This window comes from Girardinichthys multiradiatus, chromosome 17, assembly GCF_021462225.1.
Source record: "Girardinichthys multiradiatus isolate DD_20200921_A chromosome 17, DD_fGirMul_XY1, whole genome shotgun sequence".
Taxonomy (NCBI): Eukaryota; Metazoa; Chordata; class Actinopteri; order Cyprinodontiformes; family Goodeidae; genus Girardinichthys; species Girardinichthys multiradiatus.
The window spans coordinates 24,133,435-24,160,824 of NC_061809.1; the positions used below are offsets into that span (position 1 = coordinate 24,133,435).

General features: G+C 39.5%; 2 protein-coding genes across 4 annotated transcripts in view; one reads left to right on the top strand and one right to left on the bottom strand.

Moving 5' to 3' along the window:
* Nucleotides 1–24,438, top strand: tulp3 (TUB like protein 3). Of its 3 annotated transcripts, none has more exons than XM_047390099.1 (12): nt 1–115; nt 9,168–9,209; nt 10,466–10,517; nt 13,580–13,742; nt 14,803–15,018; nt 16,683–16,816; nt 16,903–17,094; nt 18,818–18,930; nt 21,917–22,034; nt 22,117–22,215; nt 22,818–22,989; nt 23,130–24,438. In XM_047390099.1, exons 1-12 carry the CDS (start codon nt 96–98, stop codon nt 23,261–23,263), a joined length of 1,455 nt encoding a protein of 484 aa, XP_047246055.1. In that variant the 5' UTR covers nt 1–95; the 3' UTR covers nt 23,264–24,438. The 3 variants fall into 3 exon arrangements, with proteins under 3 accessions (XP_047246055.1, XP_047246053.1, XP_047246056.1); XM_047390097.1 differs by lacking the exon at nt 1–115 and adding an exon at nt 5,729–5,799; XM_047390100.1 differs by lacking the exon at nt 1–115 and adding an exon at nt 10,589–10,654 and having other exon boundaries at nt 9,188–9,209.
* LOC124883146 (protein mono-ADP-ribosyltransferase TIPARP-like) overlaps nt 24,097–27,390 on the bottom strand; it is a 5,899-nt gene continuing 2,605 nt past the window's right edge. Inside the window, exons 4-6 of the mRNA XM_047390096.1 lie at nt 27,155–27,342; nt 26,553–26,822; nt 24,097–26,454 (exon numbers count right to left, since the gene is read on the bottom strand). Of these exons, the coding sequence (XP_047246052.1) occupies nt 26,016–26,454; nt 26,553–26,822; nt 27,155–27,342 (897 nt within the window). The 3' untranslated portion in view covers nt 24,097–26,015. The remainder of the gene's footprint in view (nt 26,455–26,552; nt 26,823–27,154; nt 27,343–27,390) is intronic.

Below are 27,390 nucleotides of genomic sequence, written 5' to 3' on the forward strand. Positions count from 1 at the left end.
AACTAAGGACAGAGTAACTGTGCTCTCGACAACGGCATCCAAGAAAAAAAGTGCAGTCGCTCCTGATGGTCTTCCCTTAGCAACCGTGGACAAACATGAGTTACTACAGCATAAGGTGAGCACAATGTTGCTGTCTCGTTGTGTTTTGGAGGGGTCTTTGTCTCCAGCTGTGTAATCAGAAGCCGAGTGTTTCCAACATTTTTGTTTGGTACTAAAAAACTTAAGTGTCGCCCTCAACTTTTAAAAATAGCAGCACTGCTTATAGTGGAGACGGAGGTAGCTAACGCTAGCTTGTTACGAAAACCAGCAGGATTTAACAACCTGCCGCTGGTATTCTAACAGCCGCGGTTTTTCTGTGTGAATTTACCTTTTTTTTAAATCCATAATGATAGTTAAAAGACGGCTATTTTACCGAGTGAGCAAACTATCGTAATATTTAACCGTAAAACCGCGTTACTGTATATAATGTAGGAAGAACTTTAAAAGAGCAAATACTTTGTACTGCCTTGTTTTGGTTAAGGTAAATATCCTACAGTACATGGTGTACTGGTGGATAACTTATTTGGCAAAAGCAAAGAGCAGATTTTATTGTTAGTAGTTTGGGAGAAACTATCAGTGCATCTGTATATTTCTGGGAAGAATCCTGATGTACAGCTTCATATTTTATTCACTTTCTGACTATCTACAGCGTGCAAATGCGTTTAGCTAGGGATGACCTGTAAGCATCCTCAAACTTTTCTGGTTTTTAGTTGGAGAAAAGAAAAACAGTTTCATGTCTAAACTTGCCTTTGAGTAATTTTGACTTTTTCTGTTTTCTTCTTTTCTTTGTTGTAAACACTAAAAGGTCTAAATTGCACAATTTGTTAGATAAGTCGTTCACAGTATGCTTAAAAGCAAAAACACATGTACGCATGTTTATACTAATATTTAAAAATATTTTAATAATGATATTTACATTTTTTTTTTACTGTGCAAAGTGGGGCTTCCCTTAACTAGTTTTTGTTAATCTACTGACATGTTCTTTCAGTTAATCTAGACAACCAATGTTCTTCCAAAAATGTAAAGCAGTTAAATTATAGCAATGAACTGTCACATTTATTAAAACATGTGAACAAAGTTGTACAATTAAAAATATATGTATAAATATAAAATGTCACTTCCAGCATGACAAAATAAATAAAAGGAAATACAAAAGTCTGGGTATTCGGTATACCGAATACACTAGGACTGAAATGAGAGTAAACAAAAACAAAGTGCAGCTCCAAAGGAGTTTTTATTACAAACTTTCCTTAAAATATAATAATACAAACTGTAACATTTTTATGAAATGTACAAATGACATATTAACTGTATTATTTCTGAGTTTGTGTGGATTGTATCCAAATTATCCATATACTTACTTAAATATCAGGAAAACATCAAATTGCGATATGATCGCTGGACACTGCAACTGCAATATTTTTCACATCTAAACCACTAATTTGTTGCTCCTCTCTCGTGGGCATAAATGACATTGGACAAACACTCAACTGGCTAAATATATTATTGGCAAGCACCGCTTTACAGCCTTCAAAATATTGCATCCGAGAACGTCTTTGCTGTTGTGGTACTGCACACATTGATACTGTGATTATTACCATTTATTATATTGTGCAGCTCTAATATTACCTTTTTATTTGCACAGTTAAGTACAAAGTAAATGGACGGAAGGAATGTTGATTTTGGTGGCCACATTAAGTTTGCATTAACATGCACAAGAACAACGCAACTCAATGAAATGTGCCAGAAAACTTGCTCAAAGGTTTATTTACTGGATAATGTAGCCGACTGAAAGCATTTTATTCAGCAGCTTAAAGAAAACGTGTGACCTAATGATTTCTGTTGGCCTCTTGCTCATCTTTCATGCTGCTTGTGCTGCTGTTGCACAACCAAACCGTACAGAGCAAGCGCCTAACTTAAAGTACTCCCATACTTTATACCATTTCAGCCTTCTATAATCTGACACGTCTGACAGTGATGCTTTATCCGCAAAGTTTTCTTTGAAACTGTTTCTCAGATGGAGCCGACCATTGCCTGGAGCTGAAGTCGGCCGACGCACGCGCATAGCCCTGCAGACTGCAGCCAGGGGCTTGATGTCAGCATCATTAATTAGGATGACTAGATCCGGCAGCCCAAGTGAAAATAATCCGCATACCTTATTTCACCGGGAAAGACCGATTTCAATATGAAAACTTTTTTTTTACGAAGGTGTCCCAGCTACAATGACAGCAGCTTTAAACAATGACACATAAAAAGTCTACAAAATTTAAAGGGTTAGAATATACGCAACTAAAATAAAACCAGTGGCATGTACACTCCAGTTCAACAGAATCATCAATCAAAACTTAATTAAAGATGTTTTGAACAGCTATAATGTTTAAAATTAGTTTCAACTCTGTAGGCGAGATAACTTTAATCAAATGTAGCTGATTTTAAAGCCGAGTACACAAATCAGTGGCAGAATATTTGACTACTATTTGACTTCCCCAACTCAGTTGCAGCCCTTGGCACACTAAAATGGGACAAATTACATTAACTTACACGAAGAAGAGTTTAAAATATGTAAGGAAATAACCCGTGTCCGGTTGACAAACGAGGATATGCCAGTTGTTTGATATTTTCAAGACAAAGCAAAATATCCAGTGTAGGAATACAACATCTGATGATGAGTAAGAGTTTGAAAGCTTGTGGTAAAAGCTTCGTTGTAGATGAGATGTTGAAAGCACATTCTGATGTGTGCAAATAAAGAACCGAAACAAAAATTGCCTTTCATTTCCCTGACAGAAAAAGTCAAAGTAACCTCAACCTTTTCCTGTCACCGTGCCAGTACAGTTTAGGACAAGTTTGTGATTCAATAATCTTTTTGCTATGTATGTTTTTGCTGCAATTTTACAACTATAGGCTTATTTGCATTGGACATTTGACAAAAAAGTTCCTGACAGTCAGTCGCTACCATCCTGGGTATTTTGTTTCTATTTGTGATGTGTTTCTTTATTACTTTTTTTTGTCAGCATGACAGGAATAAACTGTTTTCTGATCAGCATACCAGCTGGATTGTGCACTGCCCTGTGGACTCCAACAAACTAGGCAGCCTGTGTGATAATTCACAAACGGCTGTTTCAGTATTTGCACTCATCTGTTTGAAAAAAGAGGTGGATGGAAGGGAATCGCTTCATGTTGCTTTTAATTATAGCTCTTGTAAATTAGTCGTGGAGTCCAAGGAGCAATGCACTATGCATGCTTCTACTAAAATCCCATGTTAAATATTTGACACACGGTGTGTTTCCTATTTTTAAGCTGCTGAATACTGAGAAAGTTGGCAGCTTTTTTGCTGTTACAGATCCCACACTGTGCCTGCTGGGATGAGCGGTTTAAGCAGTGACAGTTTTCATAACAGCATGCCTATGCAGGGTTGCAGGAACTGCTTACATGATTGTAGAGATGTAAGACGAAGGTTACTATAGTTACTTGAATCCTCAGATAACGGTATAGGAGGCAGCATTTTTTTGTGTAACCATTGTTGAAATATTTATGACTGTTTTACTTCATTTATCTTCACAATAGAAATTTCCAAGTCATCTCACTTGGACGTTGTGGGACTGTGGTGTAAATCATTTTTAAAAATCTCTACTTGGACAGTGTTGTACCTCAGCAGCTGGAAGCATGACTTACAGTTGAGTGGTTTATTTATGTAACCCCGCACACATTTGACTCAGCAAAGCTTTTTCTCAAAAGCCTGGAGATCGGAGTAAAAATCGTGGTATATTTTTATGCATACTCTTTTCCTTGGTGGATTGCGAGAGAAATATGACCATTTTGACAACCATTTTGGTGCCCTGCCGTGGTGAATCATTGTTCCAGGAATGTGTTTACAAAGAGCGCTGCCGGTATTCAGCAGCTTACATTTCTTCAGATTCGCTTAAACATAGCAAAGCATCGCCGTTGGACAGTCGGTCGTGGAGGTTGATGCTTGGGGTTCCCGTGGGAAACGGTATTATTATCAACTCTTGCAGTTTATTTCCAACATTTGTTTGGAGCTCAATAATTGCTCCCAATGGTGAAAGATTCCCACGCTTATCATCAGTTGACTCATATACAGTTGTACTACTGTCTCGCTTTGGTAAACAGGTGTCAAAAAAGGGAGACTCTGGTCTCCATGTCATGTTTGTTTTTAGAAAAGGGCAATCGGTAGGTTGCATTTTTAATGAATTACCTTTAAAAGTAGAATACACTTTTCCAGTGTCACAGTGACAGACTTGAAAACCTCCTCCCTCTGCAGGCAGCCAACCTAAAAACTGTTGACAGGGCAAACATTTTCTGTTTTTAAAGCGCAACAACTTTCCACTGTTGCATACATAAAAGATGCCAGACCGAATGAGCATCTGTGGTTTGATAGACACCCTGCTTCTGAGTGAGTCAAAGGAAATGATTGCAGAGTCTGTCAGGAGCTTACTGGGAAGTAAGTTTATTGGACAGTAAAAAAGGGTACTAAAATGGCTGATGTTTAAAAAGAGTTCTTACACAATAGAAAAAAGCTTTGTATGAAACAGAAATGGGGGAAATAGTCTCTGGATACAGTGCTTTGAAGGAGTACACGTACCAGTGAATATGCTTTGATCTCAACCACCCTATTAGCTCTGGCTGTATATCCTGTTGGAATTTGAACCTCTGTCCCAGTCTCGTCTATTGAAGCTTCTTATAGTTTTTTATTTGCAGGGTTGCCTTCTTTTAGCTCCATCCTGCTTTCAGTCTATTCTGACCTGCTTCCTTGGCCATTCTAAAGAAAAACATGCCCTCAGCATGATGCTGCCACCATCATATTTTACTCTCAGGATGATGTGTTCAGGGTGGTTTGACCACACATAGCATTTTGTATATAGGTGAAAACGTTCAATTTTAGTCTCATTTGCCCTGAGCACCTTTGTCTCCTGTATGGCTCCTCCTTCCATAAAGGCCAGGTTTATCAAGTGCTCAGTTAATAGTCGACATGCTGTGGATCTCTGCAGCTCTTTTAAGTTACCACAGGCTCCGTGGCTGCTTCTCTGATTTCTGTTCTTCTTGCCCAGTCTTTCTGTTTAGGAGGAAGACCATGTCTTTGTTGCTATAACCTCACCCTGCTGTAACCCTCACCTGTTGTTGACTAATTTTACTTAGTGGTTACAGAGTAAGAGGGGGCTAAAAACAAATGCACTCTAAACATTTCCTTTTACCTTACAATTATGAGCTGCTTTGTGGTGGTCTGTCATATAAAACCTAAATAAATTACATTATGGTAACTGTCACAATGTAGGGATGTTTAAGCAGTGTGAATACTTTTGTGAGGCATTGTACTCGAAGGAATTTGCTTACATGTATTAGACAAAGGGGGCTTTCTCTGTTTCAGGCTTTTTTTTTTTCAGTACACTGACATTCAGTGCTGTCACTTCCATGCCAATTCCTTCTTGGTTTCTTGTGCGTTGTCTGAAGTGTGAAGCCTTGGTAACGGCACAAGCCTCCCGACCTCAGTCTACCTTAGCGCCGGGTTACTGTCACTCCCATGGGTGGAACATAGTGAAGCTGCTGTTTCTTTGTAATATCTGACTGAGATCTCGGAGCGTGGAGGTCGTTCTCTTTGTTCAGACCGAGCAGAAAGTTTACCCACAAGTGTGAGTGAAGATTTCTGCACCACTGGGAGAAGTGGATTAGCATTCATACGTTTCCATCCATGGACTCTCTGAAGACTGAAGGATCTCAGCTGGTCTACAGCCGCTGGTCATACAGGTAGCTGCTCATACAGGGAGATATTGTGAAAGTTACATGTTTTCTTATAGCGTTCTTTTTATTTAAGACTTGTCTTTTTATTGTTCTTCATTGCATGGAAGATGTTGCATAAGTGACTTTAGCTAATCATTGTAACCATCTCGTATCCAACCGGCTGTGATTTGTTCTGCAACAGACTACAGTCTGCTAGAATACAAAGTGGTAGCTAAAGGATTTTTTTTGTATCCGTGGGTTGCCTTATCATCCTGACCAATTAGCTGGCAGGTGGACAGATTACCTTGCAGTCCACTGTTGTACCCCTTGCTCATGTTTCTACCACCATGTCGTTACTTATTCAAAGCACCGGCTTGTGACTGTGCTTGTTGTAACTAAAGTTCCTGCTTTGTGTCTGTCCAACCCTCTGTGTGTGTGTGTGTGTGTGTGACTTGAACATGTAACTAACAAAATCCTTAGAGTATCCATTCTGAAAAATGAATGCAACTTCTAGATGTGTCTTCAGAGAACTGCCAGGATTAGATTCTATTTCAGTTCTCTGTAAGCTTTGTCGGTTTCCACGTATTAGTTCATGAGTTTTTGAAATGAAATCTGTTTCCCAAAAGGTCAAGAAAATAAGAATGTATTGAAAAAGAATATTTCCAATGAGCTGCAGTTGTTTGGACAAAATGCCTTGTTGGTGTCAGAGGAGGCTGGGTGGACTTGTTCAAGATGATAGAAAGGCAACGGTAGCTACATTACAATCAAAGTACATATCTGAGCCAACAACACGTGGAACCTTGTAGCAGATGGGGTACAGCAACAGAAGACCACACAGGTTGTTTGCTAAGAACAGGGAACTTAGGCTACGATATGCCCAGGGCCACCAAAACCTGACAATACTGTACCAGATTGGAAAAATATCATCTGCTCTGATGAGTCTTGATTTCAGCTTCAGCATTCAGATGGTAGTGTTCTTAATAAGCAAGGATCCATCCTTACTTGTATCAGCGGTTCAAGCTGCTGGTGGTTTAATGGTTAAGGGGATATTTTCTTTAGAGCTATTAGTACCAGTTCAATATTGTGTAAATCCCAGAACTTCTCGAGTATTGTTGCAGACCATGCCAACCCCATTATGATCGCAACGTATCCATCTTCTGATGGCTACCTCCAGCAGGAGGTTCTGCCTTTCTTCAGGAATTTGGCTCTTTTGTTAAAAGGTCTGGGTGCTTACCTCTGCTGCCTGATCTCATTGTCCTCCACTAACATTAAAAAAAGAAATACCCTGAAATAAAGCTCATATATAGTTTGATCTGCAAGTCATTACATTTGATTTATTCAAATGACAAACAGCTATAGACTCACATGGCTTTAAATTCTCAGGTCTGCGACTGATTAGTAGTTTCCTCTTGCCAACTTGATGTTTTGAAATGTTTTCATGCAGACTTTCTCTTAGACCCTGACTACTTCAAATTCATCTATTGGCATATAAAAAGAATTTAAAGTTTCTTCATTGCATCAGCTCGATGCAAGGTTGAGCTTCATGCTGAGATGCCTTATTTGCAGAACATCTGGAGTCATGAGGCATATTCTCTGTGCTTTCCAGAGGCTCGGCGGGAGTCAGGGAAAGGTTTTGTATACGTTTTTTTTTTTTTTTTTTGTCCATAGACACAGAAAGTGGTGAAAGCACAATATCTGGGAACCTTCTTAAAGATGTGCAAGAACCTCTTGAAATTCCTAAAGGAATATTATTAAAATGTTCTTAAACATGCTGCATTGACATACTGCTGTCTATTACACAATGCAGTAAAGTTATACAGCCTGTTTAGATTATATGTATATATACCAGTTTGTTAAACAAATATTTGACTTTATACATAATTGCAATGGTTACAGTTAATATTTAAGTAAATGTCCTCATTCGGGTTTTGGACATGCTTCTCAACACATTCCCGCTACTTGGCACACCCTTCCTCCTTAAGTCTGTAAATCTTCACAGCAAAGTGCAAAAGGCTTCCAATTACTTTAAAGCACAAAACGTGACTGGAGGTTTTAATCAATGTTGCTGGAGGTGTTCTGGTGATGACGGAGCTACAGTCTCCATGGCTACCGTGGTCTGACACACAATGACGGTACAAGAGTTGCCTGTCCTTCTCCTGTCACCCAAGCTGTGACAGACTAATGAAACATTGATCACTCACAGCTCTGATGAGACTCCTTCTAACTTTGTGCATTTGTGTGAATGCGTTTTCAAAAGCATATGGCGATGAAGGATTTTTTCCTCAATGTCAACCAGTTTAACTTATAAAATGCTAAAGAAGATTGTGGTATATTGGATTTTCTGCCTTTTTTGTTCATGCATGTTTCCTGTCAAGTTAAAGACAAAACCACTGCCCTTTATATAAATTAAATAAAACACAAATCATTCATACACTTGGGGGGACATTCACAAAACTCCCCATTTGCCCTATTTTCTGCACATTTTTGCACTCGCTGTTTGCTTTATTTCGGCGCTGAAATCAGGAATGGGTTTCAATAAATATATGTAGATGCAAACATGCCCTTCAGTAATTTACACATATGTTTGAGTCAGGTAATGCCGGTTTTCCTTCAGCCGCGAACAGAAGTTCACAAGTGATCCAAGAGAGTCCTGACCAAACAGAGGCACTCTTCTACTTTAAGAACAAGTTTTTTATGAAATCAGAGAGGTTCCTGAAAGGTATTTCTAAATGAATAAGTGTTTTGGAATGTGTTATTGGATCAGAACAAACTAAAAACACTGAAAAGATTGATCCCTTTTAACTGGTTCAATCGAAGATACAAAGCATTTATTGAAGAATCGGATTACAAAATTTTTACATCTAACCTATAAATATGTACTGTACTAAATGGAGATATATTGGCAGAACAAAACAGAAATGTATTTGCTTCCTTGACCATAGCTACATCCTGTTAGTTTCACAAATGAGCACAGGGTTTCTACTTGGAAGTGCTGGCTGTTCATTCAGTCAGTATCTCCCGGTGTTTATTTCACACAGTTTGTTGCAAACGGCGCTGGTCTTTCAAAATGCAATGCTATTTGCTCTGGCTGGAATGGATATAAATATCAGTAAATTTAAGAGGAAATTCTTCTAAATGCATGAATAGGACATCATTTAAATGTGGCAAACTGTATCTCTGCAGAGGCACAATTTGACAGGTGTCATTCTTTGTATGCAGGTTGAGAATTTAATAGACTCTGGTTTGCACCCATTTAATGTGTACAGATTGCTTTGTGAATTAGTATTATTATTCATTTTCTCTAGAATTGTTGTTTTAATGTGTTGCTGGACTGATTTACTTATTTTACACTCCAAATAATCTTTTCTTGTGGCTGTGCCCTTTTTTCCCTGAAGACCTTCAAGCTCTGCCAGCTTCTCCTCAAACTTAACATCAAGGTAAGCCCCAATGCCCACCACAAACTTTAACACAAGCCTTCATCTTTCACAGCTTTCAATAAGAAACGAGAAAGACTTAAATGAGGATTATGGATAGCCAGAGCGCATATGACAAACATTTTTGACCAGTTTTTACACCAGTTCATTGTTTTTTGTAACTGTTTATAGTTAATTAAACATTAGAGACCACAAAACATGTTGTAGATAGATATCTAATTACACAGGGATGTGATATTATGGTTTTCTAATTTCTCTGTTTTGAAATCCTGAAAGGCTTGTGGTCTTGGTCATTTTTATGCCAACAGGAAACTACTTTTACAAACTGTTGCAATGACTTGCTAATGATTTGGCCAACATCTCACTGCTTAGTCTACATGCAGGTCTTAATCCCAAATCCTTCCCCTTAAATGGCGTTCTCATATGTAATTAAGAACTACTATCAGTCTCCACTCCCTTCCTCTATATCACCACCACTCTGTCTCAGATGCCTCGCAGGGGACCCATCGGCTTACCAGTAACCACACAGAGGGATTTATTAGTCAATACATGGCACTCTCTTGTGCAAGATGATCAATTTTGGCAAAGGCTAGCATAACAACTATGAGTCATGCATGTGATGACTAGTGGGCTACATGCTGTGATGATGAAGTAGACAGCCTTCTCAAAGCACTAATCTTTCTGTTCAGTGCATTTAGAAATGGTGCTCCAGTGTCCTTCTACGATGGGAGTCATCCCTTCATAGAAGGACTCTGTAGCTGTAGATCTGACATGAAAGTGACAGAAAGAGTTGGGAATTGAAAGTATACATGGTGTATCGAATGAGCTTACCTCATACCGGAAAGAGCGACCTTATTGGAAGATATCTCATAGCGTCGATCCTTCTCTACAAATAGTAATTTCAGTCCACAGGAACATGTGATATTTAAAGATTTAGTCAACAGGAAAAGAGTAATGGGAGTCCGTGACCTGCTCATGACATCAGCCTGTGATTTGTGACTCACTTCTGATTTTGAGAGAGACTCTTCACTGCAATTTAGCAACATGTCCCATCAGAAAGGTGCCAAAGGTAACTGGACACCAGCTCCCAGCTCCTAGACTCTACAGCGTCCTCATTTTCTATATTTATACAGATTTTCCTTTTTCTCATTATTTTCTTTCTTTATTACCTTACAAAAGATCTGCTGATGCGTGACATTACATTTTTTCCTGTAGAGAAATGTCTAAAACCTTGCTTCATGTTTGCATTTTTTCTGCAGTGGCATTGAAGATGACTGCGGCAGTTTAATGCAACAGAAGCTGGAAAGACAGGTACGAACTGGAATTTTCTTCACAGAAGTCTGTAATATTTGACCGATTACATCATTTCTGTTTTTTTGCAGCATAGCTCATACTGTATGTTGGGCTTATTCTAGCTGAATGAACAAAAAGATTCTGGCAGCATTCAGGTAGACGTAATCACTGCTCTGGTTTTGATCTGGATTGTAACTCATGTGCACAGGCTTGCAGAAGAACTTTCAGTTGCATCACCAGGATAACTGATTAACTGTTTTACTGATTTATTAATTATGTATTATCGTATTATCTGAGCATCGGCAGAAATGTTGTAGTCTGTAGTCATGTTTGAGTGACTAACTCCACCAGAGTTAACTGTGGTGTAATCATTCAGCCTTGTGTTGTTCTTTCTCTTAATGTCATGATTCTTGTGTCATAATCTTTTGACAAGATATATTGTAAGAGATCCTCATCAGTTTCACAACTTCTCCTGCATAGCTAGGAATGTGGGGGAGTAAGAGTGCTCACTCAGTTGTTAGTGTGTGGCAAATAAGTGGCTATATATGCTTTGTGCGTGTTCCCTTTGCAGCAGCCTTTTCTGTATTTCTGTAAGCTAAGTAGCCATCGCCTTCTGGTGTTCCCCACTGCCATATTATCACGCTGTATCTGGAAAATTACCGTTTGAAAATCTTTATCCCGAACCAAGCTGACGAGCTGTGGTGCAGAACTTGAATTCAACATGGAATCTGCTCTCGGCTATCTCACCCTTTTAAACTGGGTCATAGTAGAGCATAAGGTTCAAAAGGAACGAAGGATTTAGTGTTAGAGGGCTTTCTGTGCTTAAATGTGAAGAAATTAAAGTTACGATACATGAATATGATATATGAAAAATAATTTACTCATTAGATACATTTTATCTGAAAGTTAAAGTCTTGAATACATTTTCAGATAGACAAAAGTAAGGCAGCTTGTTTTACTCGGAGTGCACCTCCTGTGCCCATTTATCTCTCCCCTCTCCTCAACGCTAATGACCCCTCATTCAGTTAGCAACGGTGACTGCACAGACACGCTCTGGTGCTTGTTATTGTGAGATAGGCCTTTTCTGTCAGAGGACCACATTATGCAGAGGAGGCCATCAACTTTTCGATTCTGAGCTTCAGGAACAGAGACAAAGATAACCCAGCACTCGTTTTGTCGGCTTCCGTTTGCATCTGACCTCAAGGAGAAAATGGAATCTGTAGCATTTTTGACTATAAAGGATCATTAATTTTGGCCAGATATTTTTTATGTTCACACCGGAGCAGGTTTGTACATTTTATCCTCTGTGCTTCTACGTATCTGTGGATAACAGGAACAAGGCTGGGGTTTTTTAATGCATCTCTTTCATCAATAGTACTTTATTATTTCTCATTGGGTTTTGAATGATCTCTTTTTTTATCCAGTAAAGTTTATGTGAGTATGTCCCTTAATTTGGACTAAAAACAACTACTATCAGGTTCAATATCTGCTTTAAACTATGTCCTGTGCTTTAATTTTCCTAATGTTTTGGTTTACACAGGAAGAGCAGTGAACGCCTTAATGAAGTCACTTCCTGATCTGTAAATGCCACCTTCTCAGCCGTGACAAAAGAATTGAGCCTCAAAATGGATACGATCAAAATAGCTCCTTTATAACAATATAAACTACGGAGTCCTGATCACACTTTTAAAATTGTTCCTGTTGTTGAGTAAAATTTACAGTTACACAGTGATACTGGGGTTTAAATATATGATATTGTCATTTGTTGCAATGATAAGATGATGTGAAGGAAAGTCTGAAGGACAAATTTAATAAAACCCATTTCATCAGGATGAAATGACTATTTTGATAATGTTCTGGAAGCATGCTTCGATTTATTTTTGAATTGTACTAAAGTAACAAAATACCACCTTGTTGGCACACCTGGTAAAGTTGTGTAAAAAGCCTTTAGGTCGCACTGCTCACTAACAGGTTTCTGGGGCATTTGGAAAAGAAAAAGGACCAGAGCATCACAGATTCCTAATTACCAGTGGCCATGAAATGCTTTTCGGCACATTCATCCCTAGTAGAAAGTCAGACCCACCTGGTGTGTTTGTTGCTGAAAGACACAATCTTGATCTTAGGGTTAAAGTCTCAGTAGCATTTAGAAAACTCCACATGTTTTTGTTTGTGATGGCAGGACGGAAAAGTTTTTTTTTTTCCCCCTGGCCTAGCTGCCAGTGGCTGAAGAATCGGACTTCTGTATCATGTCATTTTTTAAAATGTGCATAAAATCATAAAATGATTCAAGAGATTTATTCTAAATGGATTTTTAGGATATCAGTAATTGTGCCAATATTTATTTAGCTAAAAACAAAAATATTCAACATTCACCTTTTCCCTACTGAATAAATGTGCTCAGATTAAAGATTTTATACAACTTTTTTACTTAAAAGTGTGATATTAGGTTGCTGCAATCAAAGATGAATCATTACACATTTTTACTAGGGCTGCCAATAAACATGTAGACATCCGCTTGTCCAGATCTCACATAAGATTAGTAACAGATGCTTCTCTCTAGTTTTTCACTGTTAACTGAATGACTGATGAATTATGAAAGACCTTTCTTTGATTTGCCAAATCGGAGGCAAGGCTTCCTGATCTCTTCCAGCACACTAAACAGCATCACTCATCAGGATGTGTTGTTGTGCACTTGGCACACTAATTAATGTGCTTGCATAATCCAATTGGCTACTCTGACCACAGTTGGGTTAGGGAAGAGGGATTAGAACATACAACATAACCACAAGGCATTTTCTGAAGCGCAGTGCATAAAATTTTCCATCACACTAACGTAGCTGTTGCGATGCAGACGTGTTTTGTTTAATTGGCAGGCTATTTACAGTATTACCTGGGAGACACGGGTTGCTTCTCATCATGCATGCTAATGTAATTACCCTCCGTTGTGTAATGTTTTCCACATCGACTGTATTCATCCTCTTCACATCAAACATTGAATAATTCGTTTTTATAAGCGTGCGATCGGTCGTTTGTTGAATGTTCTCTCAAAGCCTGGGGCTCCATGACACCTGTGTTTACAGAGGGCGCTGCTGGAGCAGAAGCAGCGACGGAAACGTCATGAGCCCATGATGGTGCAGCCCAACACTGAGACTCGGCCCCGCCGCTACAGGACGCAGCGTGGAGAGGAGCAGGACCCACTGGTGGAGTCCCAACTCAGTGTCAATAACGACGTCATTATTGATGGTGAGAGAAACACAAGCGAAGGGTCCTTAAATGGGATGTTTTGTTTATAAAATAAAAAGCTAAAAAACTACATAAATTACATGAAAACCAGATTTAATCAGATTGTGCAAAAGGCGAGGCCACCACCCCCCTTTTTATTGACGTGCACTGATCAGAATTTTCTGGCAGATTCTTATTTCTGCTTTTCTTTCAGATCTTATCTGCCGATTCAGATTTTTTTCCTCCAGGGATTATACTACATACAACCTCAGTTGTGTAAGCTTTGTTGTGATTCAACAAATGGATGTACCAAATGTTAACAGGTTCCATGAGTCCAATATAAAATGAAGGGATTACAAAATAATCCCCTATTTATCTATAAATGCAAAATAAAGGGATATTTCTACTGGTTTTCAGTTTTGATGCATTTAAAAAAAGGAACAAAAAAAAATCACCAATCAGATCAGCAGGTCGAGGGAAAATCCTCTGAAAATTGTTCGCTTTCCATCATCGAACAATGTATTTGTGCAAAAATACTAACTGGAGAACACCAGGTTTAATTCTCCATCTTCCTTAATTTGGGTGAGTAATAAAAGAATAAACACCCTATTCTGTTTTTATATGTATTATTTGTAGTGTCTCTGCGAAATAAACTGACACCTAATTATGGCCTAATTATTGTACAGACTTGCAGAAGTTGCTGCTTTTAATCCAGTTTATGTTCATTTAACCCCTTCACCATTGTTTTACTTTTATGTTTTTGTTCTGTGGAAGTTTTGCACCTACTTTCACAGCTGGTGTTTTAAAGTGATTTTTTTATGTTTACTTGCTGCATTACTTTTAGAAACTGACAAATGTAGAATATAATTTCTTTTAAGTAATATTGGCCACGACCCACAGAGAAATCTTGGGTGGACATTATATAAGCAAATGTATTTGCTTGAGAACACAAAAAAGGATGCTTAGCAAGGTAATTGTATTTAGCTAATATAAAAGCTAAACACCTCAATACAGATATGCCTCTTAATGTAAAGATAACAGAATAATTGAGGGAGCAACTAGTTTCTTTCCCCTGTTGTAGGCATTGATGGACCGGCAGCTTTCACTGGTTCAGAAGCCCCTGATCTGGAAACGAAAATTAAAGTTCGGTCAGTGAGCCAGGCCCCGTCTCCTCAGCCCCATCATCAGCCTCCACCTCAGCCCGAGTCTCCTGCAGCCGAAGAAACAGAAAGAGACAGAGATACTGAGACTCTGCTAGAACCCAAGACAGACATCCATGAGCTGCTACAGAAGGAAGGTAAGGTTGGTGGCCTTCATTTGGTTTTCTAAGCACTCTGGTTTGTCACTGTTCCTTGTATTCATAAAACCTGAATCGTTGCTCTGCTTGTTAATTATTTTTGACGCTATCACTTGAACTGTAACTTAAACAGATGTCATTACTGTCCTGATATGTTACAGTCTAGATCAGAATTTGTTGGGAAGTTAAATATTTTGGAGGTAGCGTGCGTCCTTCATTAATCCATCCACTTTGTGTAATGTATCAGCGAAACAGACCCTAAGGTTGATCCGGCCGCTACCATGCTTGGTACTTGTCATCGTGGCCAGGTAGATTAGTCTTTGTGTCGTTTGACCATTTAAAAAAAAAAAAAAACAAGCACAAGAATGGCGAGTTAGTCTTAATATTCAAGTCAAGGTGATGTCGACACCTACTGGTGCAGCATGGGTATTGCAATATTTTTCATTGGAGTTCCAGGAGACCAGGTTAAAGATTTATTTCATTTTTTTCCAAATGAATGAGGAGAGAAAAGTGTCTGTTTAATATCAGTAGTAGTTCTGGAGATAGAACTGGTACTTTTTTACTTCAAGCCCCCACATTTTAACCTAGTTTTCATTGCACTATAGAAAGAGACTTGAACATTTCACCACTATTTGTTTTAATAGATGAATATATCTTTCTTAAAAGAGCGGATCACCCTGCTGGGTGGAAATGCTTCTTAGTCCTCTTTCCCATTACCAGACAGTTGAATGGGTCAGGAAACATTGCATGGTGCTTTAATCAGAGTCCTGTCATTACTTTATGAAGACAGCTTCATTTAAAATAGGTATTCCACTAAATGTTCATGAGATTTGTTTCTTGAAAACCCAGTTCTTCTCAGACGTCCATCTGTTCTCCAACCTGCCCAGCATGTGTTTGCCCGGGTAATTTACTTTTATTTTCAAAGATAAAATACTGAATACATGCTAAGATTTAAAACTTTTCCAACAAACTTCATACATTTACAGTTTCTAACTTATTAATCATTTGCATATGCAGCTGTCAGTATTAGGATTTCTTTCCTATGCTGAGATGCATTAATACTAGTGGACCACCACTGCTTTCTGACGGCGAATTAAAGTGGGGTCTAACAGCAGCCAAGAGCTACATCTTGGCTGATAAATCCAACCATCAATGAACAGATCGATGGACAGGCAGTTTAAATGCCTTCAGTTTGCTTGAATCATTTTACATCTGCATGACTGCTTGGCTCCCAGTTTTAAGTCTTAGAAAGGAAACACTGGCTGCTAATGGCTGTTCTAAACAAAGCACTGCCGAGTAATTTTCATCCAATATCTGATTTAAATGATTCCGTAATTGTTTTAGTTTCTTTTGCTTTTTTGCATTGAAGAGCAGTGAGCCATCTCCCAGTTAAAGAATGAATACCCCTGGATCATTCCAGAGAAATGGGCTTCAGTTATTTCCCAAGTTTCATTAAGACCACTAGGACCCTTCTTCTTTAATCCACTTGAGAGATGAACAGTAAATAACTAACTTGATAAGCCCTCTTGCAATGGATGATTTCCAAAAGCCTCGAGGCTCATTTTTCCCTTTATATGTGAAAAAGTGTCCTAATCAGAAAACCCGTGAAGACCTTCACGTGTCATTGATTTATGCGGACACTTTTGCCTCGTGTCTTGCAACAGGTCTGTGTGGAAGTATGAACTTTGATGAAGCCAGCGAGCACGAAGAAGATGCAGATGAGGAACGGATATGTTCTCTGTCCTCTCCCACCGATGTTCCCCGACCTGCCTCAGCTTCTAGTGGCAAAAACATTCCTGTGGGTTGTTTAGCAACCTCTACCAGTTTCTAATTTAGAAAATTATAATGGAAAGTTAAATGCTGTATTGTTTCCTTTTTTCTCAGGAGCCAGTAAACCCTGGATCACCTTCTGCAGAGAGCTTCCTTGCAGATGCTGCCAACCTAGAGGAGTTTGTACTGCGCCCTGCACCTCGTGGCATCACAATTAAATGCAGGATTACCCGGGACAAGAAGGGTATGGACCGTGGCCTCTACCCCACCTACTTCATGCACATGGAGCGAGATGATGGAAGAAAGGTGAACTATGAAAGTCAGACGAAGTAACTTATTTCTGTAATGTCCTTACACATCAAGACATAAGTCAGATCCCAACGTTTGATATACAGGTCCTTCTCAAAATATTAGCGTATTGTGATAAAGTTCATTATTTTCTATAATGTAATGATGAAAATGTAACATTCATATATTTTAGATTCATTGCACACTAACTGAAATATTTCAGGTCTTTTATTGTCTTAATACGGATGATTGTGGCATACAGCTCATGAAAACCCAAAATTCCTATCTCACAAAATTAGCATATTTCATCCGACCAATAAAAGAAAAGTGTTTTTAATACAAAAAACGTCAACCTTCAAATAATCATGTACAGTTATGCACTCAATTCTTGGTCGGGAATCCTTTGGCAGAAATGACTGCTTCAATGCGGCGTGGCATGGAGGCAATCAGCCTGTGGCACTGCTGAGGTCTTATGGAGGTCCAGGATGCTTCGATAGCAGCCTTTAGCTCATCCAGAGTGTTGGGTCTTGAGTCTCTCAACGTTCTCTTCACAATATCCCACAGATTCTCTATGGGGTTCAGGTCTGGAGAGTTGGCAGGCCAATTGAGCACAGTGATACCATGGTCAGTAAACCATTTACCAGTGGTTTTGGCACTGTGAGCAGGTGCCAGGTCGTGCTGAAAAATGAAATCTTCATCTCCATAAAGCTTTTCAGCAGATGGAAGCATGAAGTGCTCCAAAATCTCCTGATAGCTAGCTGCATTGACCCTGCCCTTGATAAAACACAGTGGACCAACACCAGCAGCTGCAACGGCACCCCAGACCATCACTGACTGAGGGTACTTGACACTGGACTTCTGGCATTTTGGCATTTCCTTCTCCCCAGTCTTCCTCCAGACTCTGGTACCTTGATTTCCGAATGACATGCAGAATTTGCTTTCATCTGAAAAAAGTACTTTGGACCACTGAGCAACAGTCCAGTGCTGCTTCTCTGTAGCCCAGGTCAGGCGCTTCTGCCGCTGTTTCTGGTTCAAAAGTGGCTTGACCTGGGGAATGCGGCACCTGTAGCCCATTTCCTGCACACGCCTGTGCACGGTGGCTCTGGATGTTTCTACTCCAGACTCAGTCCACTGCTTCCGCAGGTCCCCCAAGGTCTGGAATCGGCCCTTCTCCACAATCTTCCTCAGGGTCCGGTCACCTCTTCTCGTTGTGCAGCGTTTTCTGCCACACTTTTTCCTTCCCACAGACTTCCCACTGAGGTGCCTTGATACAGCACTCTGGGAACAGCCTATTCGTTCAGAAATTTCTTTCTGTGTCTTACCCTCTTGCTTGAGGGTGTCAATAGTGGCCTTCTGGACAGCAGTCAGGTCGGCAGTCTTACCCATGATTGGGGTTTTGAGTGATGAACCAGGCTGGGAGTTTTAAAGGCCTCAGGAATCTTTTGCAGGTGTTTAGAGTTAACTCGTTGATTCAGATGATTAGGTTCATAGCTCGTTTAGAGACCCTTTTAATGATATGCTAATTTTGTGAGATAGGAATTTTGGGTTTTCATGAGCTGTATGCCAAAATCATCCATATTAAGACAATAGAAGACCTGAAATATTTCAGTTAGTGTGCAATGAATCTAAAATATATGAATGTTAAATTTTCATCATGACATTATGGAAAATAATGAACTTTATCACAATATGCTAATTTTTTGAGAAGGACCTGTAAATGTTACAATTTCTTTCTTTGCAGGTGTTTTTGTTGGCTGGAAGAAAGAGAAAGAAGAGCAAAACATCAAACTACCTCATTTCAGTGGATGCCACAGATCTGTCACGAGACGGAGAGAGTTTCATTGGTAAACTGAGGTCAGCGGCTATCATTAATTCCAGACTAGGTTTTAAATAATGTTTCAGATTTTGATTTACATACACACAACTGCAACCCAAATTCCATTAAAAAAGGTAGAATGCTCCTTTAGTGTAGTAAAGCCAGATAAACAATTTAGGTGGTGGTGGAGGCTTCTTCTGTGCTCTTCTGTTGCTAGGCAGCCTGTTGACCAAATCTCTATCAGTCAACAGTCATACAGCTGAACAACAACTGAAAATCTTCTACTTCTCTGATAAGGGAAGGTAGTGGAGAACATATTGAAGTAAATCAGGTAAGGATGCACAATATATCTGCATTACATTGGTATTGGTCCAATAAGGAAATCTGGGCCGATATTTGTGTATGTGTTTTGGGAGGGGGAGAGGGATGGACATGTGGTCTTTATTTGTGATGGTCATAGTCATGCAGCTTGTCCACCAAATTTAACGGTTTGACCAGGAGGTCACAAAACAACTCAGATCAACATCTAAAACTCTCCAGACCTTACCTGACTCATTTAAGGTCAGAGTTCATGATCTATGAATAAGAATGACACTGGGCAAAATGGCCTCCATGGGAAAGTTTCGTGGCCAAACCACTGCTGGCCAAAAATAACACAAATGCCTCTTTCATAAATATAAATATGACGTTTGTAGACTTTTCTCAGCCTTCAACACTATCATACCAGACATCCTCCACCAGAAGCTCACCCAGCTCAACGTCCCAGCCTCCACCTGTCAGTGGATCAACAGCTTCCTGACGGACCGACCGCAGCAGGTGAGACTGGGGAGCATCATTCTCCCGCAGCAGATCAATAAGTACTGGTGCCCCCCAGGGGTGTGTTCTATCCCCACTCCTCTTCTCTCTGTACACAAATGACTACACCTCATCGGACTCGTCCGTGAAACTCCTTAAGTTTGCAGACGAAACCACTGTCATTGGTCTATCCAGGACGGTGATGAGTCTGCATACAGACAGCAGGTGGATCGGCTGGTACACTGGTGCGGTCAGAACTACCTTGAACTGAACCCACTCAAGACTGTGGAAATGGTGGTGGACTTTCGGAGAACACCACCCCCATACACCCCCCTCACCATCCTCAACAACAATATCGGCCGTGGACCACTTCAGGTACCTAGGAACCACCATCTCTGAGGACCTGAGATGGTCTTCGCACATAGACACTGTTCGGAAGAAGGTCCAGCAGAGACTGTACTTCCTGAGGCAACTCAAGAAGTACAACCTTCCACAGGAGCTGTTGGTCATCTTCTCCACTGCCATCATTCAGTCTGTCCTGTCTTCATCCATCTCAGTGTGGTTTGGCTCATCCACAAAACAGGACAGGTCCAGACTGCAACGAATAATCAGGTCTGCAGAGAGAATAATCAGGGCCGACCTTCCTTCCATCCAGGACTTATACAGGTCTAGGGTCACGAAAAGAGCTGCTAAAATCTCTGCAGACCCCACACACCCTGCACATAAACTGTTCAGAGCTTTACCTTCAGGTGGCGCTACAGAGCTCTGTTCACTAAAACCAGCCGCCACAGAGACAGTTTCTTCCCCCAGGCTGTTTCTCTGATGAACATTTAATAGAGTACAGAACAACAGCATACAGATGTTGCAAATGCACCTTTTTTTATTAGATATGTGTATATTTGTAAATTGTAAATTTGTATATTCTGTAATGCAAAAACAACAAAAGAGCAAAGTGTACCGGAGGCAAATTCCTTGTTTGAATGTACGAACTTGGCAATAAAGCTGATTCTGATTGTGATTCTGATGATCTCCAGGACCTTTGGGAAAATATTCTGTGGACTGGCGGGACAAAAGTGGAACTTTTTGGAATGTGTGTGTCATGTGACATCTGACCTAAAACTTACACAGCATTTCAGGAACTGACCATCACACAGACAGTCAAACATGGTGGTGGGAATGTAAGGGTTTGGGTCTGCTTTGCTTCTTCAACACCTGCAGGATAATATGCAGCCATCTGCACAGGACATTAAGCTCAGTCACACTCTGGTCCAGCAGCAGGACAATGATCCAGAGCAGAGTAGCAAAGCCGCCTCTGACGGACTTAAAAAAAACGAAAATAAGTTTTGGACCTAAATCCAATTCATATACTGTAGTATTACTTTAAAGACACAGTCATTCATAAAAACCCTCCAATGTTGATGAAAGAAAACATTTCTGCGAAGGACAGTGGGTAAGAATTCTACAGTGGTTGCTGCTTTTCGTATTTGCTCAGGTTATCTTTATCCCGTTTTTAAATTTGTTTGATCTGAAACAAGTAAGACAAAAAACACACTTCGATGCGGAGACGTAGGGAGGGCCTGAACAGTTGAGATGAAGAGCCGAATGAGGGAGGATGACACAGGAACATGGAGACAACACAGAGTCTGAGAAAATGTCCTTTCTTTCCATTACATTGAACATCGGAACATGTTAGAATATGTGGCCTCGTTAGTTTTACTGGCATTGTTTCATATTTCTTTGTGTTTTCACTCAATATTTAATGTTATTCATTTGTTAGATACATATTTCAACATGTGCATGTTGTCCGCTTGAGTGGAGATGTGAAAAACTCTTTAAAAAGTGTATTCAATGTTTTTTTTGCCTCAAAATATGTTTGAAAACACTTCAAATCCTGAGTGCGGCTTGTATTATAATTCTTGCATGAAAAGGTTAGATCTGCCTGGCTCCATTTTAGACTGTGGTTTGGTATTGAAAATCAAAGCAGAAACTGGCCTCAGAAGATTTTTAGCTTAAGCACTGTGAAAGACAGCATTTTCTATAGTATGTGTAAACAAGAATCAGAACCGACAGTGGGCCTTGTTACTCCATGAGTCATTAGCTACTAAGCTAACCAAAATCCTTTTATCTGTAGCCTCTATGTGTGATTTATATAAAAAGACGTGATCAAGAGGTAAAACTGAAAACAATTTGTCACAGTTGCATATATGTGTGTGTTTTCTTTTTAAAAAGGTCCAACTATACGGGTACCAAATTTACAGTGTACGACAACGGCACCAATCCCTGCAAAAACCTCGGGACGCTGCTGGAAGAAAGCAACACACGACAGGAGCTGGCTGCAATCTGCTATGTGAGTGGATTTTGTTTGTAAGGTTTCGTTTAGTGCGTCCTTTTTTAGGTGAAATCATCACTTTTTTTTTTTCTTTTTGCAGGATACCAACCTGCTGGGATTCAAGGGACCACGTAAAATGACTGTTGTTCTCCCAGGGATGAACATGAACTTTGAGCGAATCCCTGTAAGGCCTCAAAATGTGAGTCCAACAGAAAAAGGTTACTGCACAACATTTCCTCTTATCTGGGCAGTGTTGCTTTGATCTTTTGTGGGGTTATTTGTATAAATTCAATCAAAGATCTCATTTTTCTTTGTATTTTTTGCTGGAAAAAAGTGAAACTAAAGCAAAACCTTTGAGGTTTTAATTTTTCTATTCACTCTAAATACGGTGCCTTTGAAGTGTTTTACATTTTGGTCATGCTACAACCACATATTTCAATATATTTTATTGTGTTTGTTTGTGATAAAAGCATACAAAGTCATGCATAATCGTGAAGAAAATTATAGATGATTTATTTCACAAATAAAAATATGGAAATTCTGGTCTGCATTTGTATTCAGCTGCCTTAATCAATACAATGTAGAACCACCTTTCACTGCAAATGGTCATTGTGATGCTGGATGTTCCCTAGCAATCCAAGTACCAAGTATCATTTTTTTTTCCCTTCACAATTAAACACTACTTTGTGTTGGTTTCTCATACAAAATCCCAAGAATTTCCATTACATGTTGTGGTTGTGGGGTGTAAATACTTTTGTAAGGCACTGGAGGAGCATGAGCATGGATATGTTTGTGTGGCAGGAACAGGAGAGCCTGGTGGGCAGGTTGCAGAGCAATGTGATGGAAAACCTGATTGAGCTGCACAACAAGGCCCCTGTTTGGAACGACGACACCCAGTCTTACGTGTTAAACTTTCACGGCCGGGTGACACAAGCCTCAGTGAAGAACTTCCAGATAGTTCACGACAACGACCGTAAGTATTTTTATTTAAATTGTTACATCGGTAGTTGGGTTTTAGGTCTTTGTTACGAAGTTCTTTTTGCTACTATTCGGTGTGATTTCATGATAGTAGTGACTAAACTGTTGACGGAACAGTGTTTTCTCTAACCTCAGCTGACTACATCGTCATGCAGTTTGGAAGAGTCGCCGAAGACATCTTCACCCTCGACTACAACTATCCTATGTGTGCTCTTCAAGCCTTTGCCATTGGGCTGTCGAGCTTCGACAACAAGCTGGCCTGTGAGTAACGGGAGGGTGTACTGCAAGAGAGCCACTCGTCCTTCAGCTTCTACCATGTTTTACTTTTGTTCTTTTTCAAAATGTTGTAATATAGCTTAACATGGGTAGTTTAATATGTTTTGAACCATCTATGTGCAGCGGCTGTTTATATGTGAAAAAAGCAACAAAAAAAACCAACAAATGTACTGGTTAAAAGGGAAAAGAAACTCATTTTATCTTGTGAGGCACCACGTACGAGAGCTGATGTCATAGTTTTGAGCTCCTGTATTCTGTTACTTCCGGTTCTGTTGTATTCTATTTAACCCAGTTTCGATCTTTTGTTTAGCATAAACAGCATAAATTACTTTTTCTCTGGCGCCATCTGCAGGCAAAAACCTTTGCCTTCTATTTAAAGCGTTTTTAATGGAGGATGGGGTCAATTAATTTTTTGCTTCCAAATTCAAACATATACTTATTACAACCAATTTTAATCTCTCTTTATGTGTGGCACCTTCCCTCTCAGTTGTCCTTGTGCCTAAGGAGCATTTTAAGCAGACCTTTTGTGCATGTCTTCATACGTTTTTTTAAAAGGCCTTTTGTGGATGTTTTTTTTGTGACTTACATGTTACTGTCTTTTGATTTTAAATTACACAAAAAATATAAATGCAAAATTGCACATTTTAAGACAAACAAGAGACAGCAATCGTTATTTTTGGACTGCTTTACATCTTTTAACCAGTATAGAATATAAAGGTTATTGAGACGATCCTTTTTTTTTTATTATTATTTTGGTGTTGAAGTTAAAACACTAGTGATCTTTTATGTTTGTGAACAAATGCACAAATTGTGGTGTTGTTTTTTCTAATCTTATATAGGTATTATTTGGTTGAGCCAAACAAGTTCTTTTTTCTGTTCATGATAATCAGCTGTGTTGATACCTCATTTCAAGGTTAGGTGAAGCCTACAGTTCCTGTCAGAGGTTTACATGCCGTCCTCATAGAATAGATAAACAACATACAGGAACACAAGTTTAAATTTATTGAAAACCTTTGTCTAATCTGTAAATATGGTCAAAGTTACACATACAAGCCTAAATGTATACATACACCGCTACTAATATTTGTTTGAATGGGCTTTATCATGATGACCCCATATGTTTTGCACTCATCAACAAGCACTATATAAATAAACTTACCTTACCTTACCTTATGACGTAATGCTGACATTATATTTTGCCGTTCGTTCAGCAGAAGTTTGTAAAGTTAATTGGAGAAATGTATTAAGGAGTTATGGTGAAGCTTTCAATCCAGAGGACACTATCAGCTGTCAAGCAAGGTAGGTGTAGCATCATGTTATCGGTCTGTTTTCCTAGCTGTGGATTGAATAATGAAGACTGACAGCTATCTCCAAATTCTTCAATTTCACCCTAAATCACCCGTGAGCAAGTTGAACCTTGCACACAATTAGGTGCTCCAGTCAGACAGGAATAAACGACACATCTAAACTGGTTCCGTCATGGACAGGGCAGTGTAACCTTAAGCATCTGGAATGATCTGGAGTTCAACCTCATTTAAAAATCTGAGGTCTATGCTTAAAACCAGGTTGGTGCACTTCTGGTAGGAAGAGTGGTCAAATATCCAGCCAGATTCATGTGAGTGACCATGCCGATGGTTATAGAAAAACGTTTGATATCGCAGCAACTTGCCAAAGCTAGTTTATCTAAATATCAGTCGGTGTATGTTTTTATTTGAGCATTTAGCTACAATTGTGACCGGATTAGAAAAAATTCCTAATAAATTCAAACCTGTACAATCATTTGAATTTTGAAAATGATTGCAGTTGTATCTGTCCACTCCAATGACATTTTAATCGATTAAAATGACATTTTAATTGATTAAAATTGCCTCATTTATTAGTTTTCTGTTCATATGGGTCTGGGTCCTCAGTAAATATTCTGAACAGTTGTTCATCCAGAATAATGTACAGCGGGAGGGGACACTTATCGGAAAGATAACTGTTGCTACAGAAAAAACCATTTCAAGTAAAACGTTTCTGGGGTATCTTACTGAAGATGAACTTTCAGAGGTCGGACAGCAGCTGATGTTCGATTTCCCTGCTCACACAATGACCTATTAGAGCTCTACAGCGATTACTCTCCTCACAAACATGCAAACCATATAGTTTGCTTGGTTATAAAACTGCTACAAATACTTCAGAAATGACTTTCATCAAAACTCAAATTGTTGTTTTGTTGTCCGCTAAATGGCAAATGGTCCAATAAACTTTAGAGAAATTATAATTTATAGAAATGTTTGGAATTTTTATTTCTCTTTCTGCAAGTTTTGTGAAACACATTCCAGTTGGAAATATTTGAGAAACTCAGTCCGATATACAGCTTTATTAGAACCAGTAACATAACAATTGCTAAATTATTCTGTTTTATATTTAATTATACTTGAACATCAATTTATTGACTGAAAACTATTTTTATAAACACTTCAATTTGATTCTGAGCAAGTCAAAAAAAGGAAACTTAACATTGCTTATTTCCACTAATGTAATTTCTTTCAAAACGCTAAAATAAAAGCATTGTGAAAACAAATCACGTTTTAAGATGTTTTTGTCACCTGCTTAAATCCTCACTGTTTTGCAGAGCTGCATATTTAATGTTAACAAACTGAACATTTTCTGCAACCGCAAAGAACATTTCTACTTGCTGCACATAAAGTACCTTGAACAGGAACATGGTTTCTGTCTGAAACGGTTTTGAATTAAATCTCATTACTCATGAATATTAACCTCTGCAGGAAGGTTTTTGTATTTGATCAGGTAGTAAGGGTAGCACTGGCAGCTATCGAACACTATGAACATCTCAGGGTTTCGCTTGTTGTCAACACAGGCATTGTAAAGATTGGCCTTGGTGTCGGGTGGGCGCCGGTAGAAATATTTTCCCAAGCAAACTCTTCCCACCAGGACTTTTGCCAGGAACATGTAGCCCACCCCCTCCGACTCCTCTGCTTCTGTGTAGCCGTGGGACATTAATGCGTTGGTAGCAAAGTAGGAGCCAAACCCGTGCGAGTGGCCATGAAGCCCGGCCACTCGGGGGTCAAAGCTGTTGAGGCAGATGCTCTGTGAGGCCTCCTTGGAGGTCCCATGGAAGAGATGTTTCTCCAGAGGTCCCTGACCCTTGGGTTGGCGCTTCTGCATATGAGTCTTCTGCCTGTGGTGACAACGCCGGTTCGTTATTTTTTTTTTTATTACACAATTTGAAATTTGCAGCGAGTTTTATTATTATCTAAACATTAATAGGGCCGGAACCTTTGGTACTTATCCCAGTGCAGCAAGTTCTGGACCTGCTGGATGCTGACGACATCAATCTTGGTCTCTGGCAAGTTTTCATGGAAGACGTTCTTGATGCTCTGGTAAGCCCGGGTCCCGGCAGGAACATCTACCAGGCGGTAATCCTCCTCTGTGGCCTGATGCCAGACTGGAGGGTACCAAGAGCTGAACTCCTGCAGAGGATCTATGCTGAAGTTGGCCCCAGCAGCATTGTTGTCAGGGTGGGCAGAGGCAGACTGGATTTTAGTCCTGGAAAGAGATAAAAGGAAGAAATAAAAACTTGACAAAATTCAACATTTATGGCTCATTTCTCAGTCTAGTTGTTGCACTATTCTTTTGTATTTACCTTTGTGAAACAGTAAACATAGTAAAGCAAGTGTAAGAAAGTACTCCAACATCATTTCCATTATATTGTATACATCCAGTATTTTCTATACTGGATGTCTATAAGAGCCAGGGCAATCTTAAGCACAACTATGAAACTCTGACAGCAGGTATTTTTTTTTAATGAAATGTCATGGTTCACCTATGAACAAAACAAAGATGCAGCAGACAGAACGGAAAGGATCCAAAACACATACTTCAGGTGAGGATGCATCAGTTCTGGTGAGCGGTAGGCAGGCCTGCAACGAATTTCTCTCTGGAACCCTGTGCTGACTCTGGTCTGGGTCATACCGGTGAAGTCTACCTCGTACTTCTGCGCACCGATGTTGAAGGAACACATTGGCTCCTTTTCACTCATCTTCTTCAGAAGTAGGGCAGACACATCCTAGAAAGAAATGAACATCAAGTTACGTAATTCATTCAACAGGAGGGA